Source organism: Cheilinus undulatus, linkage group 10 (assembly GCF_018320785.1).
Source record: "Cheilinus undulatus linkage group 10, ASM1832078v1, whole genome shotgun sequence".
NCBI classification, from domain to species: Eukaryota; Metazoa; Chordata; class Actinopteri; order Labriformes; family Labridae; genus Cheilinus; species Cheilinus undulatus.
Window position 1 is genome coordinate 7,472,528 of NC_054874.1, and position 27,750 is coordinate 7,500,277.

Consider the following 27,750-nt stretch of genomic DNA (forward strand, 5'->3'; position numbering starts at 1 on the left):
AAGCATGCTTGAAACAACCTTAGTTGACCAAAGTGCTTTATAAGCTTAAAACACCATGATGAAAGATATGAATGAAATAAATAACAGCAGCACAATAAAAGACTCCATAAAACACATAGATAGAAAATATATTTGACTCACATGTTTCAGGTCATCAAACACCACCATGTTTGACTGTTGGTATGATGTTCTTTTAGGCCAGATGTAACGGGACACATACCTTCCAAAAAGTTCAACTTTGTCTCGTCTTTGTCTTGTCTTCATAGAATATCTTCCCAAAAGTCTTTGAGGATCATCAAATTTGTGCCAAGCCTTTGAGTTCTTTTTGGTCAGCAGTGGATGCATTTTTTGTCCAGTGTCTTTCTTATTGTTGAGTCAAAGAGGGCCTGCAGGTCTTTAGATGATGTTCTGAATTCTTCTGTGACCTCCTGGATGAGCCATCAAAACACTTTTTGAAAGATTTTGGTTGGCTGGCTACTCCTGGGAAGATTCATCATTGTTCCAAGTTTTCTCCATCTGTGGGTTATGGCTCTCACCATCATTGGCTGGAGTCCCAAAGGCTTAGAAACGTCTTTGTAACCCTTTCCACACTGATAATAGATGCCAATGACTCTGTCCTTGAATTTCTTTAGATGGGGCCATGATGTATTGGAGGTCCTCTAGCCCACTTCACTTGGTCAGACAGGTTCTATTTATGGATTTCTGGATTCAGCAGGTCTGGCATCAATCAAGCCTTAATGTGGCTTTTCTCCCTTAATAAATAAAATCATCATTTAAAAACTGCATTATCTATTTACTCATGTTATGTTTGTCTTATATTAAAATTTGTTTGATGATCCAAAACATCTAAGAGTGACAAAGATGCAAAACAAAAATAAGAAACCAAGAAAGGGGCAAATACCGTACTTCCTCACAGCGCTGTAGATATCAGCATGTCATGCTCAACCTTTACAAAAATTCTGCGCAAGTAGGAGAGTCTTAAGCAAGGATTTGAGGTTTGTATAGATCGAGCAGTTCTAATGTTAAGAGGTAAACTGTTCCTTAGTCTTGGAGCAGCCACAGCAAACGCCCTGGCACCTCTGGTTTATAGACTGCAGCTTGGAACAGTAAGAATCCTCTGGAGTGTTGACTACAGTGCTCTGACTAGAGCATGTTCATGCAACATCTCAGACTGATGGGAAAGTAGCAACCCATGCAGTGATTTAAGAAAAAGTAACTAGGGCTGTCAAACAATTAACATTTTTAATCCCAAGTAATCTCAGAGTTTCTGTAGTTTTCAACTAACTGTTTTTTTTTTTCTTAAACTAAGGGAACCTCAGTTCCTGTTTGAATACAGACCTGCTTTTATAGGTAGATTGAAGATTTTAATATGAACCTCCATAGACAAAGTAACTTGTTAAAGAATTGATAAAGAAAAAAGGAAACAGGGAAATGCTTAATATTTGATAATCCAATCCAAGGCACGGAGCAGTGGTGGACTTATTTTACATCACTGTGGCTGCAGGGAACTGCTAAAATAGATTAAACAAAGGGGCAATAAAGCTTGCCAGTAATTGCAATTAAAAAATGCATGCACTAATTGTGGACTTTAATTAATTGTTATTTATGAGTTTAATCCTGTAGGCCTAAAAGTCACACATTCTTAAAGTCTTTCCTAAAACTGATAGAAGTCAGTAGAGCAGGGTCAAACTCAATCCCAGCTGGGGCCAGAATCTTAATTTAGGTCCAACCTGAGGACCGAACAGGGTCAACATTTAACCAAAAACTGCCGACCTCATTATCAGTAGTGATGAATTATGGGAAGTAAAAAACAACCGAGCTCTGATGATAAACACCATAAACATCAACATTAGAAAGTCAAAATGATAGGTTTAAAGGCTAAAAATCTGAAGTAAAAAGGCAAACTTATTAGTTCAAAGGTCAAAACACAAAATAAAAAGAAAAATAGAATAGAAAAAATAATATATAAGGCAGAAATATGAGACTGAAAGTCAAAATCATGAATGTAAAAGATCAAAATATGAGACAAAATTCACAGCTGTGAATTTAAAAGGTGAAATAGAAGAGTATGAAATAAAAATCATGAGTTTTAAAGGCAAAAGTATGAGTTAAAATTAATATTTGTGAGTTTAAAGTGTAAAATATGAGATGAAATTAAAAATTGTGTGTTTTAAAGGCTAAAATTATTCATTGAAAAGGTCAAAATATGAAATAAAAATGTGAAATCCTAAGTTTAAGTTGCAATTGTAAGATGCAAAATTGAAAATTGGAAATTACAACACAAATTTATTTTATCTAACTGTTTTTACTCTTGACTCTAAATGACGACTTAAAGGTACAATGTGTAGAATTTGGCTGCATTTCACAGAACAGAAACGGTGTACATGGGATATAATGTTTATACAGTATATCTATGTGAAGTATGTTGAAATAAGTGTACAATCATCCCCTTAAACTTTTGTTTTCTTTTTACAAAATTAGAATAAAGCTTTTTAAATTTACATTACCACGGGTCGCCCTCACGGAGGCTGACATAACGAACCATCAACCTTCTACTCTGATGTCATCTGTTGCTATCTCTATTGCATGGTGCACTAAAATTTTGGGCATGTCTGTTTACATTCATTTTGCATATGAGAGAACAGAAACGGTTTTGTTCTCTATGGCTCACTGTATTTAAGTCAGAGCACATTTCAGTGAAACATTCCCACAACATCAGAAACAATTAAAAAGACATGATGAAAACTTTCAGCTGAAGAACAAAAGCATATCTTCATAGTCATTAAAATCTCCTGACACCATCAGGATCAGACAGAATTTACTGTCTGCTGATACATTTTCATTGAGTTCAACATCAAATAAAGGTAAGCTGTAATATTTATCAACATATTTCTCTGCTGGAATCCCCCCGCTGAATTCTGTGATGCATAAAGGGCACGAGACAGTTTTTATTAATATCTGTGGGCTACATTGTCAGTGGCATTCATATGTGAGTGACAGTTATCTGTAAGATTTATTACAAATGGATGTGTTAGTTTCTGTTTTGTGTTAGATAGAATGCACACTGGAGCACATGCATAGAACAAAAAGAAACAAAAGCCCCCCTGTCCCATTAGAGGCCTGATTTAAAAAAAAAAGGTACTGGTATTGAACTGTGGAGACAGTGTGCTGTTTTGCATCCTGTGTGAGTGGAACAAGATCATCAACTTCCTTGTAATTGGCAGATCTGAATTTCAGGCAGCCTCATCAGACAGCCTGATTTGAGTCAAGTTCAGATTGCTGCAACTGTCATATGTGATGTTCTCAGACAGTCTCATCATGTCATAAATCTTTGGTCTGGCTTCTTGTTTGGACATGGACTTGCTTTAATTTTTAGAGAAAATAAGGAACTTATGATAGATGGAAGATCATGACATGAATTTAGCATGAGCGTGGAAGTTGTAGAACAGCTCACCTACCTTGGCAGCGTAATCCATCGATCCACTGACTGTGAGGCTGAGATGAACCTTAGAATTGGACTCATGCATGGGTCAGTGTCTTCGCTGAGCAAGACAGTTTGGTGTTCCCAGTATCTGAGTATGTGGACCAAAGTCAGTCTTCTGGTCCTTCTGGTCTTACTACTACACTGTGAGGCCTGGACTGAGGCCTGTTGACTGATTCTCTTTGGCCCCACCTGGACTCCTACTAAAAATGATCGGTGACAGTCCATGACAAAAACTAGACTAAGACTATCAAAAACAGATCTGTGATGGCTAAAACTAACAAAAAGTAAGTTTAGCTTTCATCAAGATGACTAAAACTAGACTAAAATGTATTGTAGTTTTCATCGGACAATTCAAAATCCATGATATTTCTCCACTGTGGGTAAATCTGTCAAAAAACTAAGCAGCTGTAGCTGTTCTGTCTCTCAGCTGTAGAGAGCAGGGACCCCAGGTTTGGCAGGGTTCAGAGAACACAGTACCATGGTTTGATACCAGATTTAGGCAAGAAAATAAATGCTTGAACTAAAAGTAAGGACTAAAATATGAGGACTTTTTATGGACTAAAACTAGACTAAAACTTAAAAGGATATAAATGACTAAAATGTGACTAAAACTAAAATGCATTTCATTTAAAGAATTAAACTAAGACTAAAATTAAAAATAGCTGCCAAAATTAACAATGCTCAGGAGAGCAGGGATGGGTAGGGTTAGCTCCCTGATATTGGAACGGCAGGTGTACTTAAACGGGCACCTGGCATGCTTTCCAAAGCCTGGGCCAGCTCATGGCATACTGGGTGCCCAGGCTGGGAGGATACCTGGAGAGATGGGGCATGGGTATTGTGCAGGCCTGAAGGATGGCCATCAGGGGTCCAGAGCAGTACAGGACCAAGATTGGTGTGGTGAAATGCTGAAACTGCACATGCATATCCCAAACCTGACCTATGGCTGTGATTTAACCCATCTGCTGAAAGTGACTTTCAAGCATGCCATTAATTGCAATTTTAAAAAAAATTATGCTCTTATTATGGAATCTCATTGATAGTGATCAGTGCATCAATGCTGACAGCCCTACTTTAAACTACAGAACTTTATCTAAAGCAAAGCAAAGCAGATAGATACAACCATTTCTGAGTTTCTCACTGGCAAATCCATCTTGCAAAGCTCCCATCTGAACAGTTTGGGCCCAGTTAGAAAGTGACAGGACCAATCAGCGATGAGGAGCAGTACTTTCGAGCGTGGTGGAGTCCTGATGTAAGCAAGCAGCAACAAGAGGCTGGTGCTGTTATGGTGGAGAGATTAACGTGGATGCTGTTAAAGCGCCAGTTTTATCAGAACTTGACAACATTTCTTCATTGAAAGAAGAACAAAGAACTGCATTGAGTTGTTTTCTTTTCAAAAACAACAAAAGACGTGTAGAGACATGTCTATAGTTGCCATGGTTTGCGTTATGCAGTTCTCCATGGAGTTTACTCCTCTTTACTCCTCAGCTCAGTAGCAGCTACGTCACGTGTTTTGTTGCTCTGATTGGCCCGTAAAGATGTGACAGACAACGTTCATCCAATCACCCTCCAATTTTTTTATTTTTAGGGCCTTCCCCTTTCCAAATGCTGTTTATGGGAAGTTTACCAGATAGATGTGAAACAAATCAATCTGGCTTTTCAGGTCACTACATCATCATTTTGTTTACCTTTTTGTTTTCATTTTTTGTATCAAAATTGAAAGGAAAAGATTTATTTTCTTAATATGTAATTAAAAAAACAGCAAGCACAGTATCTCTGTTTAAGATAAGATATTCCTTTTTTAGTCCCACAAGAGAAAATTCAAGAATTGGTGTAGACAAAGTGGGCCATTAGTGACCATAACACAACAGAAATAGAGTGTACACAAGAGCATGCAATTAAAGACAATGAATAAATACAAAATATGGAATATGAAGGACCTACAAATTATAGATAGTATTTACAAGGGTAAGGTTGGTACAGGTTGGATATATTACAGACTGGTTATGGTAGAGATATTTATATATATACACATAAATATTTACACAAATATATTTATACAATGTGTTATATAATATGTTTGAAAGTAATAAAGAAATTCAAGAATAACTCCCTGGAAAAGTTTAACTTGAAAAACTGAAAGAGCTATGAGTTTAATTCTCCCTGTGATTGTAAGTGTGCTGATCCATGGCAAGGTTATTCAGCAATACATTAAAAGTAATACAATTACCAAAACCTAATTACAGAATGAAGCAAATCCATTTCAGAAAACACATTTATCAAGCTCTGTATCGCTGAAAATTTAGAGCTAACTTTCAGAATATAAGAATGTATTTTTCAAAGAAAAGCATTTAGATGGAGAAATGAATGGTGGTATAACATATTTTAATACAGCCCTGCAGAAATGACAGTCTGTAAATTTGAATAAATGGTGTGTTTGACCGTGTGCTCTGTAGTTAAATAGATATTTCAGATGGTGCTTCCATTAGTTGATATTGTAATGCTGCAGTTTAATGAATTATATTTTCATTTCCAGGCACATGGAGCGGACATTAGAGCGTCTCCTTCAGATCCAGGCAGCGATGGAGGAGCTGGCTGTGGCTTTGGAGCAGGCAGAGGGGGTGAGAGATGCCTGGGAGCCTGTGGGGGATCTTTTCATCGACTCTCTGCAGGACCACATAGACGCCACCAAGGTAGATACGCACGGAGAAAACGCTCCTTTCTTTTTTATCTCTCCCACGTTTACAGTCGTGTAAATGCAGACACATTATCATGGATCCCGGATATAAATTGCTTTCACCTGCAGAGCAACTTAATTGTCTCCTTTGAGATAATCGCCTCGGGCTCAGCCTGAAAAAGCACACATTGCAACACTTTGACACTTCGTAAACAAACATCAAAACAGGGACATCTTGTTACTTCATCTCAAAAACACAGACGAGAAATGTTGCTCATGAATAAGTTAGAAATGTGCATCGGCCTTTGAATTGTGTGTGTTTTTTTGCTCGTGTAAATGTCCCTGTCAGAGAGACTGTGATTTGACAGACGATGACAAGGACACGGCACTTTAGACTGACGCGCAGAGATGGCCGGGGCTACTACAATCCCCAGCTGAATAGATGTAGTTAACAAATGACAGGTCATTGGTTTAGTCATTATGAGAGTGCCGAGCGCTGCCGCTTCCTGTAATTGTGCAGCACGATTCATTAGAAGTGAGGGCACTTCACAACAATCATGTCACTGTTTGGACTCCTGTCACAGCCAGCACATGCTCAACTCGATCTTTGGGGCAGACCTGTCACTCGGCCTCATGTGTGCTCCCTCACTCATTTACATTTACGCACAGACACATGAATGCATGCATGCAAATAGGACACAGCATAAAAACACATTATGCATGCTTGTATACACATGCATATAGGGCCGCAATGAGGGCTGATTTTCATTTGTATAATAAATTCAGCATGTAGTCTACAAACTGAGGAGGACAACATCCGCTCAAAATGGAATTAAATTATTTCATAGGGAATAAAACACTAACATTCCAAAGGATCAGGGTTATTACAGTTAACCAAAACTAATGAATAATTCAAACTAAAATGTGAAAATCATCTAAAATTAAAAAAAGGCTTTACAACGAAACAAAAGCTTACTGAAACTGTGTTGTGTTCTTACAAAACAACCTAAAATGAATTAAAATTAAAGGCAAAATATCCTTGGTTTCAGTCTTTGACAAAATCGGACTGGTTGACATTTGTACCCAAACCTGGCGAGTGTGAAATGGGCTGATTTGACCAAAGAGGACTTCATACAATGGTATCCCATTCATAGTCATGGGGGCTGGAGCCTATCCCAGCTGTCATTGGGTGAGAGGCTTAGTACACCCTGGACTGGTTGCCATTCACATATAGAGACAAAAACCAGTCTCATTGCATGCTTGGTGCATGTCTGTCCCCACTTTCTCCCCATATTTCCTGTCTCTCTTTAGCTGTCCCATCCAATCAAGGCAAAAAAGACAAAAAAAAACCCATAATATTCTTTGGAAAAACACATAAAAAAGTAAGTCTACTTCTTTTGGCCATTTGTTGTATCTCCAAAGAAAGCACCCCATATTACTGGGGAAAAAAACCCTAAAACTAGTATAAAACTAGCAAAACAAAAAACTAACTTAAACTAGAAACAAAGTAGAAACAATAAAAATAGAAAACCCTTTACTTATACAGTGGAAAATTCCATATTCAATAGAACGGGTGTGGATGCTCATCAGGCGTAGCAAAAGTAACCAAGGGGGGCGGGGCTTTGCAAAGAGTCAACTGACATACTGTGTTTAAATGAAATTATAGATTGGAAAAACACAAGAACAATTGACCAGTCCTTGTAATTCTGATTGTTAATTGGCTTTTCATCATCTGAGTTTCTGATAACTTGAGCTCTGATTATTCAGCTTTGACCAGCACACTGAAAAAGCAATGCACACTTCCTCATAGATATGCATGATAATAATGATGCATGCTGGACAGTTCTGCTTGTTATATTTTTCCCTCTAACAATCCTCCTGCTGGTGTCTAAAGACATTCAGTGTATTTGCATTTATCAGGGATTAATTCAAGGCAATTTAAAGAAGCAATTAAAGTAAAATTCATATCAACATAGTGTGAATTTGTCCACAGGGCGACAAACTGCTCAAACTGCAGGACATCATCCATTATTGTAAACAAAAGACCTTAATTTGATTTTTGCAACATTTGAGCATTAGATAATGAATGCTTTACATTATCTAGCATAGGGAGAAATGCAGAGGAGTATTTGAGAAGCTGTGTGGTTGCAGTGTGATATTAATATTAATCAGTCACAGGAAAGTACATCTGAATTTTAAGATTTACCTTTGACTCCAGTCTTTATGTCTCCACTGTAAACCGTCAAATGAAAACAACAGAGCTCAAAGAATAAACACCACACAGCCGTGTTTTCTCATCTGGCTTGTCTTCTTATCTATTTTGGGTTTGTTTCCTGTTTTTAGATGTAAGAGACTTTAAAGTTTTGGGGTTAGGTTTAGCTCTGTAAGATTTTTAAAGATAAAGTGATATTTCTGCTAGAGAGCAAAATGGATAGTAAACAGAAGACATGCAAACACATTTCACTCTAACTATGGTGTATTCTAAGATGTGCAGCATTTGCTTTAACATTTTCCTGCTCTTCCTCATTATTCAGTTATGAAATTATAATTATTGTTCTGCATTGTCTACCGCTAACCAATCTCCTTCCTCTCCCTGGTTCTCCTGCAGTTATTCAAGGAGGAGCTGACCCAGGTGAAGGAAGGCATGAAGCATGTAAACGATCTGGCCCACCAGCTGGCCATCTCTGATGTCCATTTATCGATGGAGAACGCCCGCGCCCTGGAGCATCTCAACAGCAGATGGAAAGTGCTTCAGGTACAGTTCACTGCTGGGCCCATTTGGTCTGTTTGACATTGTCTGCAGCAGCTAAACCAGCAGTCAGAGTCAAATCAAGGGGGACATGAGTGAATCTGTGTGCAGGTTTAGAGCAGGTGCAAATGTGAAGCCGAGAGGCTCAAATAGTCTGAAACAGATTTCAAATGGTTTCATGTCTCCTGAGATCAGAAAGAATAATGATGGAGTAACCCTCACCACAAACTAGATAGAAATAAAACACTTTCTGCAGCACTAAATAAAGCATGTACGCCTCTAAACTCAAATACTGTGTAGCAGTGATAGAGGTGTCTCATTGTTAAATCATTTTTATGACCCTTTCTCTTTTAATAACTCTTTTAAGGCTGCCAGGAAAACTAGGTAAATGACCTCTAGGTGTATAGCCCGATGCAAACATAATACACTACATAGACAAAAGTATTTGGCCACACCTATGAATTACTGAACTCAGGTGTTTCAGGCAGACCAGTTGCCACAGGTGTATAAAATCAAGCACCTATGCAGTCCACATTTACAAACATTTGTGACACTAGGTGGGTCGTTCTGATGGTACTGTGATGGATGCCACCTTTGCAATAAGATGGCTTGTGAAATTTCATCCCTGCTGGATATTCTACAGTCAGCTGTGAGTGATATTCTCTGAAAGTGGAAGAGTTTAGGAGCAACAGCTATTCAGCCACGCAAAAACTGTGCAGCAGGAGCTTCATTAATAGGTTTCAACTCTCAAATCACTAAGTCCATTGCAAAGTGTCAGATGAAGTGGTGTAAAGCACATCAACACTTGACTGTGGAGCAGTGGAAACATATTCTGTGGAGTGATGAATTACGCTTCTCTGTTTGACAGTCAGATGGGCTTGTCTAGGCTTGGCGGATGCTGGGAGAAAGTTACCTGCCTGACTGCATTGTTCCAACTGTGTAGCTTGGTGGAGGAGGGATAATGGTATGAGGCTGTTTTTCAGGATTTGGGCTAAACCCCTTATCTCCAGTTAAGTCCAATCTTAATGCTTCAGCATACCAGTACTTTTTAGACAATGCTATCCTTCAAACTCTGTGGCAACAGTTAGGGGAAGGCTCTTTTCTTTTCTGATGCTACTGTGCCCCAGTGCACAAAGCAAGGACTATAAAGACCTTGACTGGCCCACTCAAAGCCTTGATTTCAACCCCATCAAGCACCTTTGGGATGAACTGGAACAGAGATGGCAAGACAGGCCTTCTCGTCCACCATCAGTGCCTGACCTCATAAATGCTCTACAGAATGAATGGGCACAAATTCATACAGAAACACTCCAAAATCTTGTGGAAGACCTTTTAAGAAGAGTAGAGGCCGTAGTAGCTGACAAATGGGGACCAACTCCATATTAAAGCACATTTATTTGACTACAATATCATTCAGAGTCCCTGTTGGTATAATAATATTGGTATAAAATTAAAAAAAACATTACAGAATTCAAATAGTTTACATGAGATGCTAGAAACACATTTGAGAAATAGAAAAACAGTATTTACTCTGTTTTAATCTGAGTGCAGATTTTAGTCCTTTGGGACGACTCCTGAATTTTCTCAGGGATGTTAAAGCTTGGATGGTGTTACATTCTCTGAGGCTCTAAGAGAGCAAGACTGAAGTTGTTGTTTTTGGACCCCATGTATGCTGTACCAACCCCAGTGTGGACCTGTCCCCTACTGAGAACTTTCTCAAACTCTCTGCAAAAATCTAAGACTGATAAAGGACAAAGATTTTCATATGGACCTGCAGATAAATTCAGTTGTTGGTCATTCCAGGTTGAAGATTAAAGTGTGAACTTTTTTGCCGCATGCTCCCTGTTTTCTCATATCCAATTATTGCCACACTGTAAATAATCAAAAACTAATCTCAGGCTGTAAAACGGTCTGAAACAAGCCATACCCCAAAGTGTGCAAGCACTAGCTGGATCATTGCTTCGTACATGTCCCGCCTCATATTCTGACATCTCTCCATTAATGCAGGTCAGTGTGTAGCCCAGGAAATGTGTGTATATAGCATGTCTGGACAATAGAGTGAAGAACTGAATTTCCCTCCAGTAATAATAAAGTACACTTTCTTCTTTTTCTTAATTCAGTATTTCCCTGACAACAAACCTTGTCTATTGAAATGTTTACAGCAGACGGTTGGATGAATTATCTGGGGCTTTCTTCCCAAATGCAGCAAAGACAGCGAAGGATTACTATAAGACAAAGATCCCTCTCTCAAACCAGGGACACTCAAATATTTGTTTGCCTACAGGTCCACAGCAGCCGTTTATTTCCTTTCCCGTCTGTTTGTTACTAAACAGGGACTTGTTTTACTGTATTATTAATCACAGTTGAAGAAAATGAATCAGACAGTGAATAGATCTGAAACAAGTTGAGGCCTTAAACAAGCATTGCTTGCAAACTAGTCAGTGACCTTGTAGAGATGGAGACTGGAGTTTGAGATTCAGACTTAAAGACCATGTAAATTTCATTCCAAAATGTTTGTCTTAACACTCTAGATATATTGGACTAGGGTAAATATGTAGTTTGGTGATATCACCAACCCACAGTGGGCAATGACCCCGCCCCCCTAAAAAATCACAGAGCAGTTCATCTCAGTGCAGTCTGTTGTTAGTTGATGTCACTTCCTTTATTGAAAGGTGACAGGCGGTTAAGTGCTGTGTTTTTGTTTATTGTGAGGTAATTTTGCCTAATCTATCAACCACGGTGGCCTATGGATCATTTAAAGAATCATAACAGAGATTCAGAGATTTGAGCCAGAAAACTGACCTTGCCTGATCATAAGGTCAACGTAAGGTCAAAGGGCAGGCTAATAGTGTGAGTGCTTTTCTCCTTTCAGATTGTAGCATTTTTTAAATTTGAGAGGATCGTATTTCTCAACCTATCATACAAAAGCCAGAAATACAGATTTATTTGTACTTTACAGGGTCTTTAAGTGACGTACAGATGTGACTGCAGACAGGGACTTATGCCCAATCTCTATTATAAATATGAGCTGAATGTATTTCCTCACCAAAAAACATCTTCTACATTCTATGCTGCATCCTCTGCAGCTCAGCCAACCATGCAATAGTCAGGTGAAATGATGGAACATTTTGATAGACATTTGGATTTTAGAGAGGCAGAACTATATGTATTAAGAAAAAGGGAGAGTAAGAAGTCAACCTCTGCAGTAACTTCTCATTGGAGGTTCATTCATAACACAGTGCATATTCTATTCAATGGCGTTCTTTTGTGTAGTAACAAGCCCAGTAGCGTCAGTGCATAACATCATGTATGAGGCAGACAGGCAGAAGTGCATGACTGAGATAGACGAAGTAGTGACAGTGACAGTCTACACAAGCTGAACAGTGTAGTATCACACTGTCTTAACTGTATTATTGTGTTCAAACCAGACACGAGTAAAACCATCCACACGAGTTGATTACTTGTAAAGTCAATGTAAAGACGCGAGCAGATGTGAGTTTGCCTCGGGCAATGCTAAAGCCACAAATTTGCAGTGTGAATTGTGCAAATTAAGCATGCTGTTTGCTTCATTCGCCTAGTTGCAAGAGTTGGAAAATCTGAACTCGATGATCAACCAGCATCCTTTGGTGACGTCTGTCACATAGTATATCACATGAGGATCTCAGAAAAGATCATACGTGTAGCAGACTGGATACAGTGCTTAACAAATTTATCAGACCACCTGTCATATTTGTCTGAGAGACCATCCAGCATCATGAAGTGCTTTTATGCGGACTCTTTCATTTTCAGGAAGCTCTCCACATTTTACCATTTTGAACAGGAATGAGGGATTTCAAACTGAATTCACCCAAATTTGAGCCGGCTCACTGGGCTTTTCTGAGAAGTCAGAAATGAATCAAGTATAACATTCAACCACTAAAACTCATTTATTTCTTCAGGAATGCAAGTAAATAACTATAATTTGACATATTAATCAAGAAATAATAATGTGCCTTATCTTTTTGTCATTTTTTGTAAATCAGTAAATTTGGAAATTCATGGATAACAATAATAATTTTATTTTAGCATTAAAATATCATTTGGGTTAAAGAGCTTCTACATATTGGCGTATTAACCATTGCAGAAACATAAAAAATGAATTTGGTAATTACCAGTGCTGTTAATTTAGGGCAGCTGTGGCATAAACCTTACTTTGGTTAGGGTTAGGGTGGTCTAATACATTTGTTAAGCACTGTCTATATATATATATATATATATGAAACTCAGCATTGGTTCAGACAGGACACGGCAGTCATTCACCCCGCCGTGATCAGCTAACAGCCAGCTGATCCCAGTTATCACCTCCCAGCTCCGACAGCCAATCACAGCTCTTTTAACACAGCAGTTCATTTAAATACGATGTACTTCTCATTAATCCCTGCTTGCATTAACACTGATGCACCATGCGGCTGCTGGCAAAGCTTCACCTCCTCCACCCCAGCCCCCTCCTTTATAGCATAAAGCTTGTTACATCCTCACATCAAAATTCATGCTACTATGTATTAATTGCTTTTGAACTAATTTTATCATACTCAAAACACATTTTCATCCACGTATCCATCCATATGGGGATTTCTGCACTCCCTGGAAAGTCAAAGCACGCTGCTTGACTAACCCAAGGAGCATCTTTTGAGCAGAGCCTTCCCTGCTAAGTAAAACTGTCTATTTATTTTGCAGTGAAATAGTCAAATGTATGACGAGTGTTCCTGACTGAAATATGTTTTTTACAACATCACTGTGATTATTTCTTGGTTCACTCAGCATAGGCAGATGGACAAGCGTTCTGCAGCTGGGACAGAGCACCGGTAGTTGGTATCCTGGCACTGATTTTAGCTAACAGGTTGGTAGCTGAAAATAGTGCTGGAAGCAGCCATCATCCAGACGGAGCTCCAGGAGAAGGTGGTTGAATTAATCTAGCTGTGTGCAGCTCTGAAGGATCCAAATGACCCAGACCCGATGGCGTCTTCCTTGGTTTTGGGCTTCCCACAGCAGATACAAATCATCTCAATGTAGTTAAGCTCAGCCATATTTGCTAACAACTGACTGAAATGAAAATGTGGGAGAAGGAAACCCCTCCCGTCATGCGTCTTTTGGGCACTCGTACACACCATTTGACTTATAAGTGGATCAAGTCCTTTTTTGCAGATAAAAAGAAAATTAAACAAGTAAACTCTGTTTTTGCATGTTCAGATACATGCAAACAGGCGGTCGTTCATGTCTGGTGTGAACAGAACATAACTGTAAACGTGCACTGTGAGCGCGCCTGGAATCTCAATATTTTCCTGCTACTGACTTGTGCCCATCTTTGCCTTGTACGTTTCACTGTCTGGTGTTATCATTAGCTTGGATTCTTAATTAAAACTTGTCAAATAACAGACCTCTCAAGTTCTCAACAACAGGTGGCTTACTGTAGAAGCACAGGAGCAGTTTTGAGCTTTAGTGTGCAGTGAAGGAGACTTATTAGAGTCAAACATCAGACTTTAAATAGACCAAACTCTACATGGGCCTGATGTTGGACCAACTGTTGTTTTTCAGCTGCACTTCTTTGTTGTGATGAATTTTAGCTCTTTAATTTTAATGAACACTCTTCAAAGAGGCTAAAAATATATCAGAAAGTGTTCATAATCTCAGGAGTATGACTATCTGGATTGGATATGTTTTCGTATTTTTATAAATAATGACTTAGTGTGAAAGGGGTTAATATGGTAGAACAAATGAATGAATGATGGAAATAAATGAATCAGGATTTGAACTTTTGTACTTACAGTAAGAGGGTTGTTTTTCCATGACTCTTTCCCTGAAAGCTTTTAAAAGAAGTGATAGAAATAATGTGCTCTGGCTGAACTGTACTTGTCCTCCCTTGGGTGTTTAACTGAATGTATGGATGTGTTATCCAGGGAGCATTACTGTAACTCTGCAGCATGTGACTCTAACCCAAGGCTGCATCCTCCATCAGCAGCCTCTGCAGTGCTCCTCCAAGCACAACAAGACTCATTCAGCTCTAACTGCACTCCCTGTGAGAACACCCTGTTCCCATTAGTGAACCTTCATGACATCTTCTCCACAGCCTGTCGTTTGGCTTTGTCATGTTTTAAAAAGCCACTCCAGCCTTGCCCTCTCTTTGTGTCTCTCTCATCCTCTGATAACAATTTTAACATCTCTTCAGCATTTCTGAGAAATTAATTTCCAGCATCCGCTTTGCAGTTTCTTTACAACGACTCTTTAATGTTGACCCCTTGGCCTCAGAACGGCCCACAGTTAAACAGTTAAGGAAGGGAAAATAGAACGGATCTGTAGAAGTAGTGGGTTTGGTTTGTGAGATTCTTCCTTTCTGGGAGTGGAACATTCAAAATCAGTCACCTCAGTATAAACATTTTCCCCCTAAGTGAAACATTTTAGATAGTTTGTAGGAGGTTATTGCTACAGTCACAAGAATTTCTTGGCATCTTGTCTTAACTGTGGTTAATAGAAGGTTAGGGTTTGAGCTCTTGTATGTCCACAACTTTGGGCCAGACTAAAATTTCCCAACACTTATTGGCTGGACAAGTCAGGTTTTTTCCTTTAAATTCAACTTTAATCATAAACAAAGTCTGGCAGTTACTTTCATTCAATAATCAACGTAAACTGAAAAAACTGAACAACATTTTATGAGTAAACAGAATAAAGGTCAGAGGTCTACTCCAGGATTGAATAATGTATAGCCCTGTTGTAAAAGTAGCAAACAGTGGCTCACTTCAGCTTTGTTATCTTTAGCTAAAGCTAACACAAAGCTACACTGTTTAAATAGTTAATGCTCCCATTTAAGCCAATGTAGCTATATTAGCTTTAGCAACATGGGTTTGAGAACATAAATTTTAGCCAACATAGCTAATACTAATGCAGTCATGTTTTATAAATATATATAAAGCTAGCTAAAGTTTATGTTGCTCAAACTCATGTTGCTAAAGCTACAGCTAACAAAGCTACATTGTGTACATTATATATACACTTTAGCTAACATAGCTATGTTAGCTAAAGTTTGTGTTACTCATGTTGTTAAAGCTACAGCTAACATAGCTACATTGTATACATAATAAATATATATATATTCAGACCCTTAGCAAAAACAAAGTTTTGTTACTTTTAGTTGTAGCTATGTTAACTACATAGCTATTTTGTGTAAATAAGATATGGGTTTTTGAGTTTGCAAAATAGTTAAAGGTTTACAGTCTTTAGCCGTGTAGCCTGTGTAGCTTATGTAGCTAAAGTAGCTGTGTTAGCTCTAGCCTTAGCTACATTAGCTGCGCTACAGTGTTTTCATGAAAAACAATGTTTTTCCTGTAAGCAGACTGAATTTGGCTTTATTAAACATTTTGTTATTAGGTTCTGCAGGTCAGGCTTTTAACTTTTGATATCCCAGCATTACATTATCCTTACCCTAACCCTAACTGGAAGTTTAACCAGATTTTATTTTCAAAGTTTCAGCGTGTATTTCCATCCTGAGAGACACTGTCTTGAGCGTTGGGGCGACTGTGGCTTAGCAGGTTGAGTTGATAGTCTTGCATTTGGAAGGTTGTGGGGTTTCCCAGCTCCTGCAGTCACATGTCAGTGTGTCCTTGGGCAAGACACTTAACCCCAATTTGCCATCAGAGTGTGAATGTGGAGTGAAAGAGTGTGAATGGGTAGGTGCTACCTGGGGTGTGAAAACGCTTTGACTGGTCAGATGACTAGAAAAGCAGTATTCAAGCTCAAACCTGTTTACCATTTAGTGAATTGGTTGCTTAATCTGACTTTGTAGCAGCAGTACAGGCAAAAGGTCATGTAGTCACTTACATGCTGGAAGTTAACTGTTCCCACATGTCAGAGTACCTGTCTCTAGACTTATTCTATTGTCTTTGTACAATGCAAGATCAAACAAGAACGGGGACACAACCCTGGTATTCAAAATACTGTTGGGGGTTGGGTGCTTACAGCTAAAATACTTGTACTGTTTGTAGTAATTCACATTATAAAACCCATGGTAAAGAAATAGTTAAAACACTTCAGACAATGCACTTACTGTGGCATCCATCTATCCATGTTCCCCTGTTTATCAAGAGTCAGAAGAAGTAAGTCACTCCACTCATCCTTCTCCCCAGAAACATTTTCCAGCTCTTCCTGAGGAATTCCAAAGCACATCTAGGTAAGATGGGATATATAATCCCTCCAGCATGTTCTGTGTCTGCCTCAGGGTCTCCTCCCAGTTGGACATACCAGTAGATCTTCACAGGTCTTCCAGGCTTGTCAGATGTTTGAACCATGTTTGACGTCAAGGAGAAGCAGCTCTACTCCAAGGTCCCTCCAGAATCTGAGTCCATGACCTTGGATTGACTGTTAAATCAAAAGCTTTGCCTTCCGGCTCAGCTCCTTTTCAACCACAACGGACCAGTACAACATCTGCAAAACGGCTGACGCCGTGGCAATTCACCTGCCAGTCTCACAGTTCTTTCTATCCTCGCTCATAAACAAGACCTTGAGATACCTGAACTCCTTCACTTGGGGCAAAGACTCACTGCCGGAGGGAGCAGTCCACTGGCAGAGAACCAGATGCTTATGATTAAACCGGCCACTTTGCTCTCAGCTGCACCTCAGTCATGCTGAAGGTCCCCAGCGGAGGAAGCCAACAGAACCACATCATCTGCTAACAGCAGGTCCCTAAACTAGAGAGCCCTCCTCCCTCTGAGTGCACCTTAAGATTCTGTCCCTTACTGTAGCAATTGAGTCTGTAACTGCTAGTAGTAACATACTGCTTCCTGTTAGAATGAATTGGTGCTCATTGAAAGACACGTCCCTGTTTATTTCCACCTCTGTTAATCCATTTTTAGGACAGGTGTTTGCACAGTCTGATAAAGTTGAAGTGCTCTACATTCAAAAGCCACAGAGGTTCTTCATATCATACAGACGCAGCCTCACTGACTAATAGGAGAGCTTTTTTTTTCTTATGTGTGGGATGAAATGAGCTGAAAACAAATCAGAACATCTGTCAGTCTAATTTTTCAGCCCTGTCAGTAGCCTGCTTCTTTCTGTTTCTATTACAGTTTTTCTTTCATGGAGGTCACAATGCGTGGAAAGTTGAAACGACCGCTAAAAGCATTCAGACGTGCATAACATCTGTGGAACACATTTTCTGGAGCTTAAAATATCGAGGAGACGTCTTCCTCAGATTGTCGCTGCTGCTCGTGTATTTTAGGAAAGCATAGCTGCGGGAGAGAGGTGTGGGGAAAAAAGACAAGAAATCGGGACTTAAGTTTCTTCTCATTGATGCTTGATTGCGTTGGAGTTACAAAGAGCTGCTATGAAAAAGTCCTTTAACATGACAGTGTCAGCTAAATCTTTCATGCACTGTGCTACAGTAGGTAGTGTGTCCTCTTGTGTTTGATTCACAGAGAAGTAAGGGCCTGTAATCCCCCCTGGTGATCAACCTGGTTATAAAAGGCTTTTAGTATCCAGAGTAGGGTTTCATTTCCTTGAATGACTCTGACTTTCTGTGGTAGCAGTAGAGCCCAAGTGACATATGAGGAGACAGGTGTTGCAAATGTAATGTGTATTAAGCATCCTTGAGCGGCCTTTCTCTCAGCACAGACCTAATATCTTTCTATTTCACAGCAACCCAAAAGGAGAAACTTGCTCTATTGTCTCCCTCTCTGTCCTATTTCTCTGTTAATTAAAATTTTAAAAAGCTAAATCCCTGAAACATCCTGTGCGCTGTTGATTTTGGCTTCTCTGATGCCCAAAATAGCAAATTTGATTTGCTAATATTTGTCGATCACAGATAATTTAGTCATTTGTCTTCCTTATGGCTGGCCAAATTGCCTGTACAACAGATAGATTGTTCAGCAGCGCATATTTGGCAGGAACATATCCGCAGCACGTTGGCAATTATTTGCAGCCAATTTAAACCACATCCCTGATAATATCGCTTTCTTTTCTGCAGCCGCCTTAATACGTCTAACTTTACACATCAGGACTCATTCCCTGAGCTTCTCTTTGAAGTCTAAAAGCTGTTCGCATTCTCTCCCGTCTGCTCTTGTCTCGATCCGTCTCTCTACCTCAGCGCAAGTGGATTTACCTCCCATTGTTTGAGGACATGTTTCAAACATCCAGTTGACACTGATTCATGTGCCAAATCCAATACATTTCAAATAAACCGGGATTAGGCAGGCTTAATCCCATTTGTGGGAAACATAACTGATGTGAGAGGCTTTAACAAACTTAATTTCCACAACTCCAGCCTCCATGAGTATTCAAGCAATGCATTTTATCTTGTCTTTTTTTTCCTCCAGCTCTTCCCCGCACTGACATTGCAACCAGGAACCATTGTCCTCATTTCAACAAAGTGTATAATTTCCTAATCTCTGTCTTCATTTCATACCTGCTGCTCTTCAAAGGCTTTCAGAGTCCTTCAAGAGGGGCAGGAGAGGAGAAAAAGGCATAATTTATATTCTGCAGTTAACTAATGGAAGAGAAGCAGGTGGTTTGTGTGCGTGCTATTTCTATTTTAAGGGTGGAGAGGGATGAACAGCACGATTCCCTTTGATTCATTCCTGCTTGTGTGTATTTCTGTGTGTCCTCAGGGTTCCATAGAGGAGCGGCTAAAGCAGCTCCAGGATGCACATCGAGACTTTGGCCCTGGATCGCAGCACTTCCTCTCCAGTAAGAGTCTTCTGCTGCTATTTGAAGTTCATGTTGCAGGAGTCTGCTCCACGCTGTGCAAAGGGTGTGGGGGTGTATGAAGAAACTTTACGGATTGTTTTAAGGCCATTTAATGTGCACGCTTGTTTGTGTGCATATTTGGGTTAGAGGTGGAGCTAGCAGGCTCTGTTCGCCTTTCTTCATCAGTTCCAGCACACTGCAGCAATAAACATCCCCGGTGATGCTCATCACAACAGCTATCGCTCTCATTTGAGCTGAGAAACTTAGTTGTGAATTCTGTCTTTTCTTTTACCTGCCGCTCTTCAAAGACTGCTTCACAGCTAGCAGGGGGCCTGGGAATGTGATTTACTTTACCCAGTTTAAACTGATGAAGGAATGGAAAAACTGTGCTGCATGGTTCTGTATGTGGGTTTGTGCGTGGTTGTGTATCTGTTTGTGTGTGTTCAGTGTCCTCGCCAGCCCCATCCAGTTTTGCTGCTGTCACGCTGGCTCAGAGATGCCACACCGGGGCTTAAAGAGCACCACAGCACTGCCAGCTCAGCTTCTCACAGCCTGCAGGAACCTCTGTGTTTGAGTCTGTGTGGGTTTTTATGCATCACCTGTTTGTATAGCAAAGCTCAGAATAAACATTTGGGATGGAGCTGTCACTGCTCCAACACTCATCACACACTGTCATGTAAAAGTCCAAAGTCCTTTTGGAAACTACCCACTGAAAATCTGATTGTGAGATGCAGGTTAAAAATTCAAGCGAAGTAGGATGAAACTTTCTGTCAGTAAAAGACTAAAAATGATGAGGATGACAGGAACATCCCACTTTGTCCACAAGGGGCGCCAGGATCAACACAACCTGAAAGGTCCTAACAGGAGCTTTAAATGCACCATGTGTAAAATTCCACCACTAGGGGGCTCCTAACCAAAACAATATCACAGTATGACCAGTACAGACCAGAACCGCCCAGCTCCACCATTTACTTCCTGTCTTGAATTGAGGACTCAAAATTGAGGACATTAGAGTGTTTCAGGAGTTTCAGCGGTGGTCTCTGTGGATAAATTTGCTGCATATCTGGAGCTAAAGCTAACATAGCTACACAATTTACATAATTAAAGTTACGATATAAGCCAATATAGCTAAGTTAGCTTTAGCAATGTGGCCTTGAGCAAACATAGAGAAACTGACTTTGCTATGCATATAAGTTAGATATGTAGCTTACATAGTTGCTTTGTAAGCTTAGCTTTAGTTTCATTAGCTAATTTAGCTATACAGCTTTGTTATTTATTGCCCAGTTAGCTGTAGTAATGTGAGCTTTAGCAGACAGATATAGCCTACTTAGCTATGCAGATAACATAGATGTGTAGCTTATATAGCTGCCCTGTGCTTAGCTTTTTCTGTGTTAGCTTAAGTCACAATGTAGCTCCATTATCTATAGCTAAGTTAGCTTTAGCAATGTGAGCTTTTTCAAACATTTCTAATGCTAACTTAGGTACACAGATATCATAGATATATGGCAGAGCTAGCTGCTTTGTGAGCTTAGTTTTTGCAGCGATAGCTAAGTTCACTGTGTAGCTCCATTATCTACAGCTTATTTAACTTTAGCGATGGAAGTTTTTCAAACATTTTTAATGCTAACTTAGCTGCACAGATAATGTAGATAGGTAGCTTATGTACCTGCTTTGTGAGCTTAGCTTTCGTGGTATTAGCTAAGTTTGCTATGTAGCTCTGTTATACATAGCTAAGTTACCTATAGCCATGTGAACTTTTTCAAACATTTCTAATGCTAACTCAGGTACACAGATAGCTTAGATATATAGCTTATATAGCTGCTTTGTGAGCTTAAGTTTGCAGCATAAGCTAAGTTCGCTATGTAGCTCCATTTTGTGTAGTTAAGTTAGGCCAAAGCTAAAAAGCTAAGCTTGCGTTGGTAAAGCTAAGCTATGCTTTACCAACGCAAGTTTTTCAAACATTTCTCATGCTAAGTTAGCTAAACAGATAGTGTAGATAGGTAGCTTATGTACCTGCTTTGTGAGCCTTGCTTTAGTTGCATTAGCTAAGTTTACAACATAGCTACATTATCTAAGAGTAAGTTGATTTTAGCAACATAAGCTTTAGCAAATGTTGCTAAAGCTATGTTATCTATGTAGATTAAAAAACCCACGTAGCTTATGTAGCTGCTTTGTGAGCTTAGCTTTACCTTTGTTAGCTAAGTTTATGTAATCTACGTTTCTCCACCATCTATAGCAAAGTTAGCTTTAGCAACATGAGCAAAAATTTAGCTAAAGCAAACTTAGCTACACAGATAACGGGGATATTTAGCTGCTATGTGAGCTTAGCTTTAGCTACATTAGCTACGTTAGGTACATATCCTAAGTAGCTCTGTTATCTATATAGTTAGAGTATGCAGCCAACAGAGCTATGTAGGTTGCTCTGGCTCAATAGAAAGTTAAGTCCTTTAAGCAGACTGTTTACTCAGCTTTATTAAAGGTTTTTTAATCAGGTTTACCAGGTCAGATTTTTACTTTTAACTTTTGGTACCATAAGCCTTGCTTTAACCCTAACCCTAGACGATGTTTAATCCGATTTTATTTCTAAAGTTTTAGCATGTAATTTTGTTCTGAGATGTATGGCGTCTCACATGAACAGTCTGTGAGAGTGGCCATCAGAGATCAGCAGTCCACAGTCAGTCTTGGGGAATTTAGGCTGAGCTGTTGATCAAATCCTCGCATCTAGGTAAGATGCATTTGCAGAAAGAAGGCAGAGCTAGCTGGGATGCATTGCCTTCACTTATAGTACGTGTAAATAAAGTGGGAGAACTGAAGATGCTAAAGTTGTCAGGGCTTTTATATTATTTTAAAACAAAGGGGCTGTGTAATGCTAAGAAAGTTCAGTGTCACTGAGCTCCACAATTGACCCTGCTTGACTTATAGGGCTCAGATCAGTCTGATACATGACCCTAAAATGGTCCAAATCAGTAATTCATGATTGACACATGACACATTTCTTTTCTCATATTTATTGCAACAAGAGTCCAATTTCTGATTTTCCTTCACACAGGTTTTAATACTGGTTACTGCAGGTATTTTACTGTATTAATGGAGTATTCTGACAACACAGTATCCTACCCTGGACTTTTTAATATCTTATTTTTTTTATTTTATTTGTTGTTGTGCATTTTTTCATTCACTAAACAGAGCCACAGCATGCAAATCTTCTCTGTGCTATGCCGTAACACAATAATGGCACATGAAATGTTCTGTGTGTGTTAGGCTCAATGTCTACTGATGCAAATTGCCTGTCTCTGGCGTTTTCCTGTGCAGTTTATCCCACCTGATCCACTGCTGAGCCCTCTGTGGTTCAGTTTGGAGGCCGGTTAAACTCTGCACTCACCCCGTCTGCCTTCTGTATTCTATTAACTGTGCCAAACAAACCAACACTCTGAGGAAACCCAAACACAATAGACCTGTCTCTTTGGCTTTTCTGCCCCCGTTGTACAGCGTAGCGTCTCTGTTAGGAGGGTCTGGATGGCCACACTATCTGGACACACTGTCAGAGACATTGTGCACAATAGCTTTTCACGCCTGACGTGCCTTTTATGTAATTGATTTGTGTTATTTTTATATGTCTCCACAGGTTCAGTGCAGATACCATGGGAGCGTGCCATCTCCCCGAACAAAGTGCCCTACTACATCAAGTAAGTGCAACTTCACGGTCACTGTGTGCATTGTGGGAAAGTGTGTCGTTTTTCCAGGCTGAATTAGAGTGGGTGTTTTTGCTCTTTCTGTGACAAATGGGCATGAATACTGTATGTCTGTTGAAAAAAAAAACACCAGTTACACTTTTTCCTCTTAGGTTGAGTTTGACCTGAATTTATTTGGTTATAGCTGCTTCACACCAAACTCTTCTAACACGAGCTCCCTGAGTTTGCTCACTGCAAATGATGCAATCCATCATAACAGAAAGTTGTTGATATCGTAGGGAATATCAGATTCAAAGTCTGACAATTGCACTGGGGTGTCTTTTTTATTATTCAGTTTACTATCATGTTTATCCACCTTATTCCTGAGCACTTCACTGCAGCTATGGTTATGGGTGGAACAGTTGGTGATAAACATTCAGAAATACTCTTTATGCACAAAAGTATTTGGCCACACCTGTTCATTATTGAACTTGGGCGTTTCAATCAGCCCTGTTGTCACAGGTGTGTAAAATCAAGCACCTTGCCATGCAGTCTAAAAAAATGTTCTGAAGAGAGCTCAGTGACTTCAAGCATGGATGCCACTTTTGCAATAAGACAGTTTATGAAATTTCATCCTTGCTGGATACACCACAGTCAACTAATAAATGATATTATTAGAAAGTGGGAGTGTTTAGGAACAACAGCAACATGTCCATGAAGCGGAATACCATGTAAAATCACAGTCTATTACTGCTAAGGTGCCCAGCGCTCTGCTGATTCCAGCTGAAGAGTTCTGAACTTGCACTTGCATTAATGCAAACACAAAAACTGCAATTGGAGCTTCATGTAACTGCCGATCGGGAGCAGCTGCGTGCAAGCCTCATGTCACCAAGTCCAATGCCATGCTTTGGATGAAGTGGTGTAAAGCACATTGGACTGGAGGGCAGTGGAAGTGTGTTCTGTGGAGTCATGTATCATGCTTCCCTGTTTGGCAGTCAGATGGTTGATTCCATGAAGTTTGGTGGAGGAGGGATAATGGTATGGGGCTGTTTTTGTCACGGTTTGATCTGGACCTCTTATCTCCAGCATCTGAGTTTGATTACTAAAAGTTGTAGTTTCTGCAGCCTTTTTTGACAGTGAGGCCAAAGCCATTATATCCATGATCATTTTGTTCTTTTTGTGGAAAGATTTTCCCAGCTTTGGCTCAAAAAGAAGTCAGAATTTCTCTATTTCAACTCTGCCTTTAAGAACTGAGGAGCAGTCTGACAACATGTTGGGTCAGGGTTGGAAATCAGTGTAAGCCTGATAGCCTGGTGGCACAGTCAGATATGCACTACAGAGTTTACTGCTAGGTCAACATTTATCTCAGCCTCAGCCTGGATTTTTGTTTGGTTCAGTTTAGCTGTCAGCAGGATTTTTAGAAGCACAAATACACTGATTTCAGCTAAACCATGGACTTTGTACTACAATGGACAGCAGTTCTTGATCTCCTTTTGGAGAAGTGCATGGTCCAAAGCCATCAGACCATGCAATGGCTGCTGACATATTGCACTGGTGACGTAATTTGGAGTTAAGAAATGTGCAGAAAGGGAGCTTGGTGGTTGAACCGTGGAAGTGATGCCATACTCCTCTACCTGCTGAACATTTAATTTAAAGATAAAGCATCAAAGATCTCTCAGTCCAGTACAGTCCACAGCAGAGCAGATGCTTGTGTCAGTTGAGGATTGGACCATTTCATGACAAAACTGCTATTTTTCGTACATTTTCTCTCACCTTTCCTGATCTCCTCTGCTAATCCAGTTGAAAACGCTGCAAGAAGCCACAGTTGTCAGCAGAGCTGTCACTCCTGACATTACACTCAGTCCTTTTTATGTCAAATAAAGATTCACCCAGGAACACTCTTGTCATACTTTTTCCCATTTTATTGCAAAACGGTTACAGTTTTACCTGGTGGAGAAGGCTCTGGGTTAGTCAAGCAGCATGCTTTGACTTTCCAGGGAATGAATAGCTAGAAACAATGCATACTGAATACAATAAAATTAGTTCAAAAGCAATTAAAACATAGTTGCATGAATCTCAACATTAGGGTGCAACAAGCTTTATGCTATAAAGGAGGAGGCTAGAGTGGAGGAGGTTGAGCTTTGCCAGCACTAGTGTGGTGCATCAGCATTAATGCAAGCAGGGATTAGTGAGAAGTAAGTCATGTTTAAATACTCCGCTGTGTTGAGAGAAAGAGCTCTGATTGGCTGTGGGAGCTGGAAGGCGATAATTGGGATCTGTATGACTACAGTGTCCTGCTTGAACTAACACTGAGCTTCATCAGAACTACTCAGAAAATTATACACATGGACATGGATCAGCATGACAACAACTAACCATCTTGACAGACTCTGGGTTTAAGTAACATTTATTGGACGTATATTTTAATTTTATAGATTGGCTCATCTGTTTACATGGAGGAGGTGAAGTTTAAGGCCCATATTGCAACCAGTCAGCACAGTGAGCTCTAAATGTCCTGGCTTTACTTCCAGGAGGATGTAGCTCTGTCTATCTGACTATAAAGCAGGACTCTCCACAGACACATGGAGTAGTCATCCTCTGGGAAAAAGTAGCCATAAAAAAGCAAAAACGGGAAAACTCCTATTTAAGGATTTATCTAGCAAGTCCTCCAGAGCTTGTTGGCTCAAAACATCACTTGTTGCTAAATAAATCCTTGAATGGGAGCTTCCTGGTGTGCCGACCTATTTTGCTTCTTTATAAATGTTTGGTTTGGATCCAGCAACCATTAAGGGATGTGCGTGTCTTATTTTGATTTTCTGCTACGGGGGAAAGTAGCCAGAAAATGGGTCGAAAGCTTACCCAAAAGAGAGGCACAATTAATAAAAAGGCATCTTGACGCAAGAAATGTAAGCATCCTCCCTACAATCTGGAACAGCATAAATGAAATATTTGACTATTTCATTGTATGACATTGTAACAAGATTTAACATTATCACATGGTCTCTTTGAAACCGACTGGTTTAGTGTTAAAGAGAAATCTCTTGAAAAGAATTGTGTTTGCCATTTTAGGGACTTAAAGTGAATTAAGACTTTCATAGTTTAGAACTGAAGTCACAGATGTTACATAACAGCCAAACAAGAAAGCTATGTTGAGTTATTTCATCACACTAAAGAGATTAGATTCAAGTTTTTGTTGCAAAGAAACATTTAAACTCTAAAATTATGTTACTTTAGGTTGGTACACTATTGAAATTACTCTATTAATCTAAAAACAAGAAACGTGGATTAAAATTTGTATTAAGTCAACAATAGGGAAATCAGCTGTGTGATTAAATAATTGGCTGTTGGGCTGACAACTGGATCATATATAAGTTTGACACTTTCAGATTTAAACATTTTAGATCATTGGCTCCCAGCCTGGGGTCTGGGACCCCCTTGGGAGAGCATGACGAAACACTGAGATAGTTTAGAAAAAAGAGTCTTTTGAAAAGGAAAAAACATTTAGACCTATTTTTCACTCTTTTCTTGTGGTCTTTAAGGGGCTCAGTTTTTCTTAGGGAACAAGCAGGGGGCCTCCAAAGAGGATAGACTGGGAACCACTGTTCAACAGACAGCTGTGTGTATGAGTATGAAGTCCACTAAACTCTGTTAAAGCTGTTAAGTTGTAACTTAGGCTGCACCACAAAGACGTACGGCTCATCTTAACCAGCAGAGCACAACAGCCAAAATAACCAAAATACTGTCATAGATGTGATGTTTTCACATCGTCTGACCAATCACTGGAAAGCACTTTAGTTTGTTTTATTGCCTCTCGTGTATAACCGCCCCCCTCTCAGGAAACGGATGCGGCTTAGTGCAGTGGTTTTCAAACTTTTTTCGCCCAAGGCACACCTAAGGTTAAGCCAAAATCTCAAGGCACACCATATTTAAATCAATACAAAATAGACTTTTAAATAATGTTACAGTCAAGGTGGCCAAAGGGGAGATAAAGGGGAGAGCTTTCTGGGGCCCAGCCAACTGGGGGATCATGGAGATGGCAAAAGTGTGAAAAAAGGTGGCAAAAAATGGGTTAAAGGTGATGACAAAACATGGCAAAATTGGGCAAAAAGTGGCTAAACAAAGTCAGAAAGTGGCCAACCAATGGGTTGAAATTCACCAAAACTTGTTGAAAGTGTCAAAATAGTGGCAAAAATGAGTTAGCATTGGCCTAAAAGGATTAACTGTGTAAAAATGTGGTAAAATGGGATAAAAGTGATGAGAAAAAAAGGCAAGAGTGGGCAAAAATTGGCAAAAAGGTGGCAAAATAGATCACAAGTGGCAGAAAAGTGGCAAAAAGGGTTAAAGTTACCACAAGGTGGTAAAAAGGGGTTGAAAGTGATGAGAGAAAATGGCAAAAAAATGGCCAAACAATAGCAAAATTGTGGGAAAAGTGGCAAAAAGGTTGTAAAATTGGGTTAAACGC

The 27,750-nt window shown here is 39.6% G+C and overlaps 1 protein-coding gene across 3 annotated transcripts in view; it reads left to right on the forward strand.

Moving 5' to 3' along the window:
• The window catches only part of drp2 (dystrophin related protein 2), a 368,464-nt gene that overhangs the window by 259,187 nt on the left and 81,527 nt on the right, over positions 1-27,750 (forward strand). For all 3 annotated transcript variants that reach the window (XM_041797456.1, XM_041797458.1, XM_041797457.1), the window contains 4 exons: positions 6,018-6,174; positions 8,767-8,913; positions 19,539-19,617; positions 23,243-23,303. In XM_041797456.1, the coding sequence (XP_041653390.1) occupies positions 6,018-6,174; positions 8,767-8,913; positions 19,539-19,617; positions 23,243-23,303 (444 nt within the window). The remainder of the gene's footprint in view (positions 1-6,017; positions 6,175-8,766; positions 8,914-19,538; positions 19,618-23,242; positions 23,304-27,750) is intronic.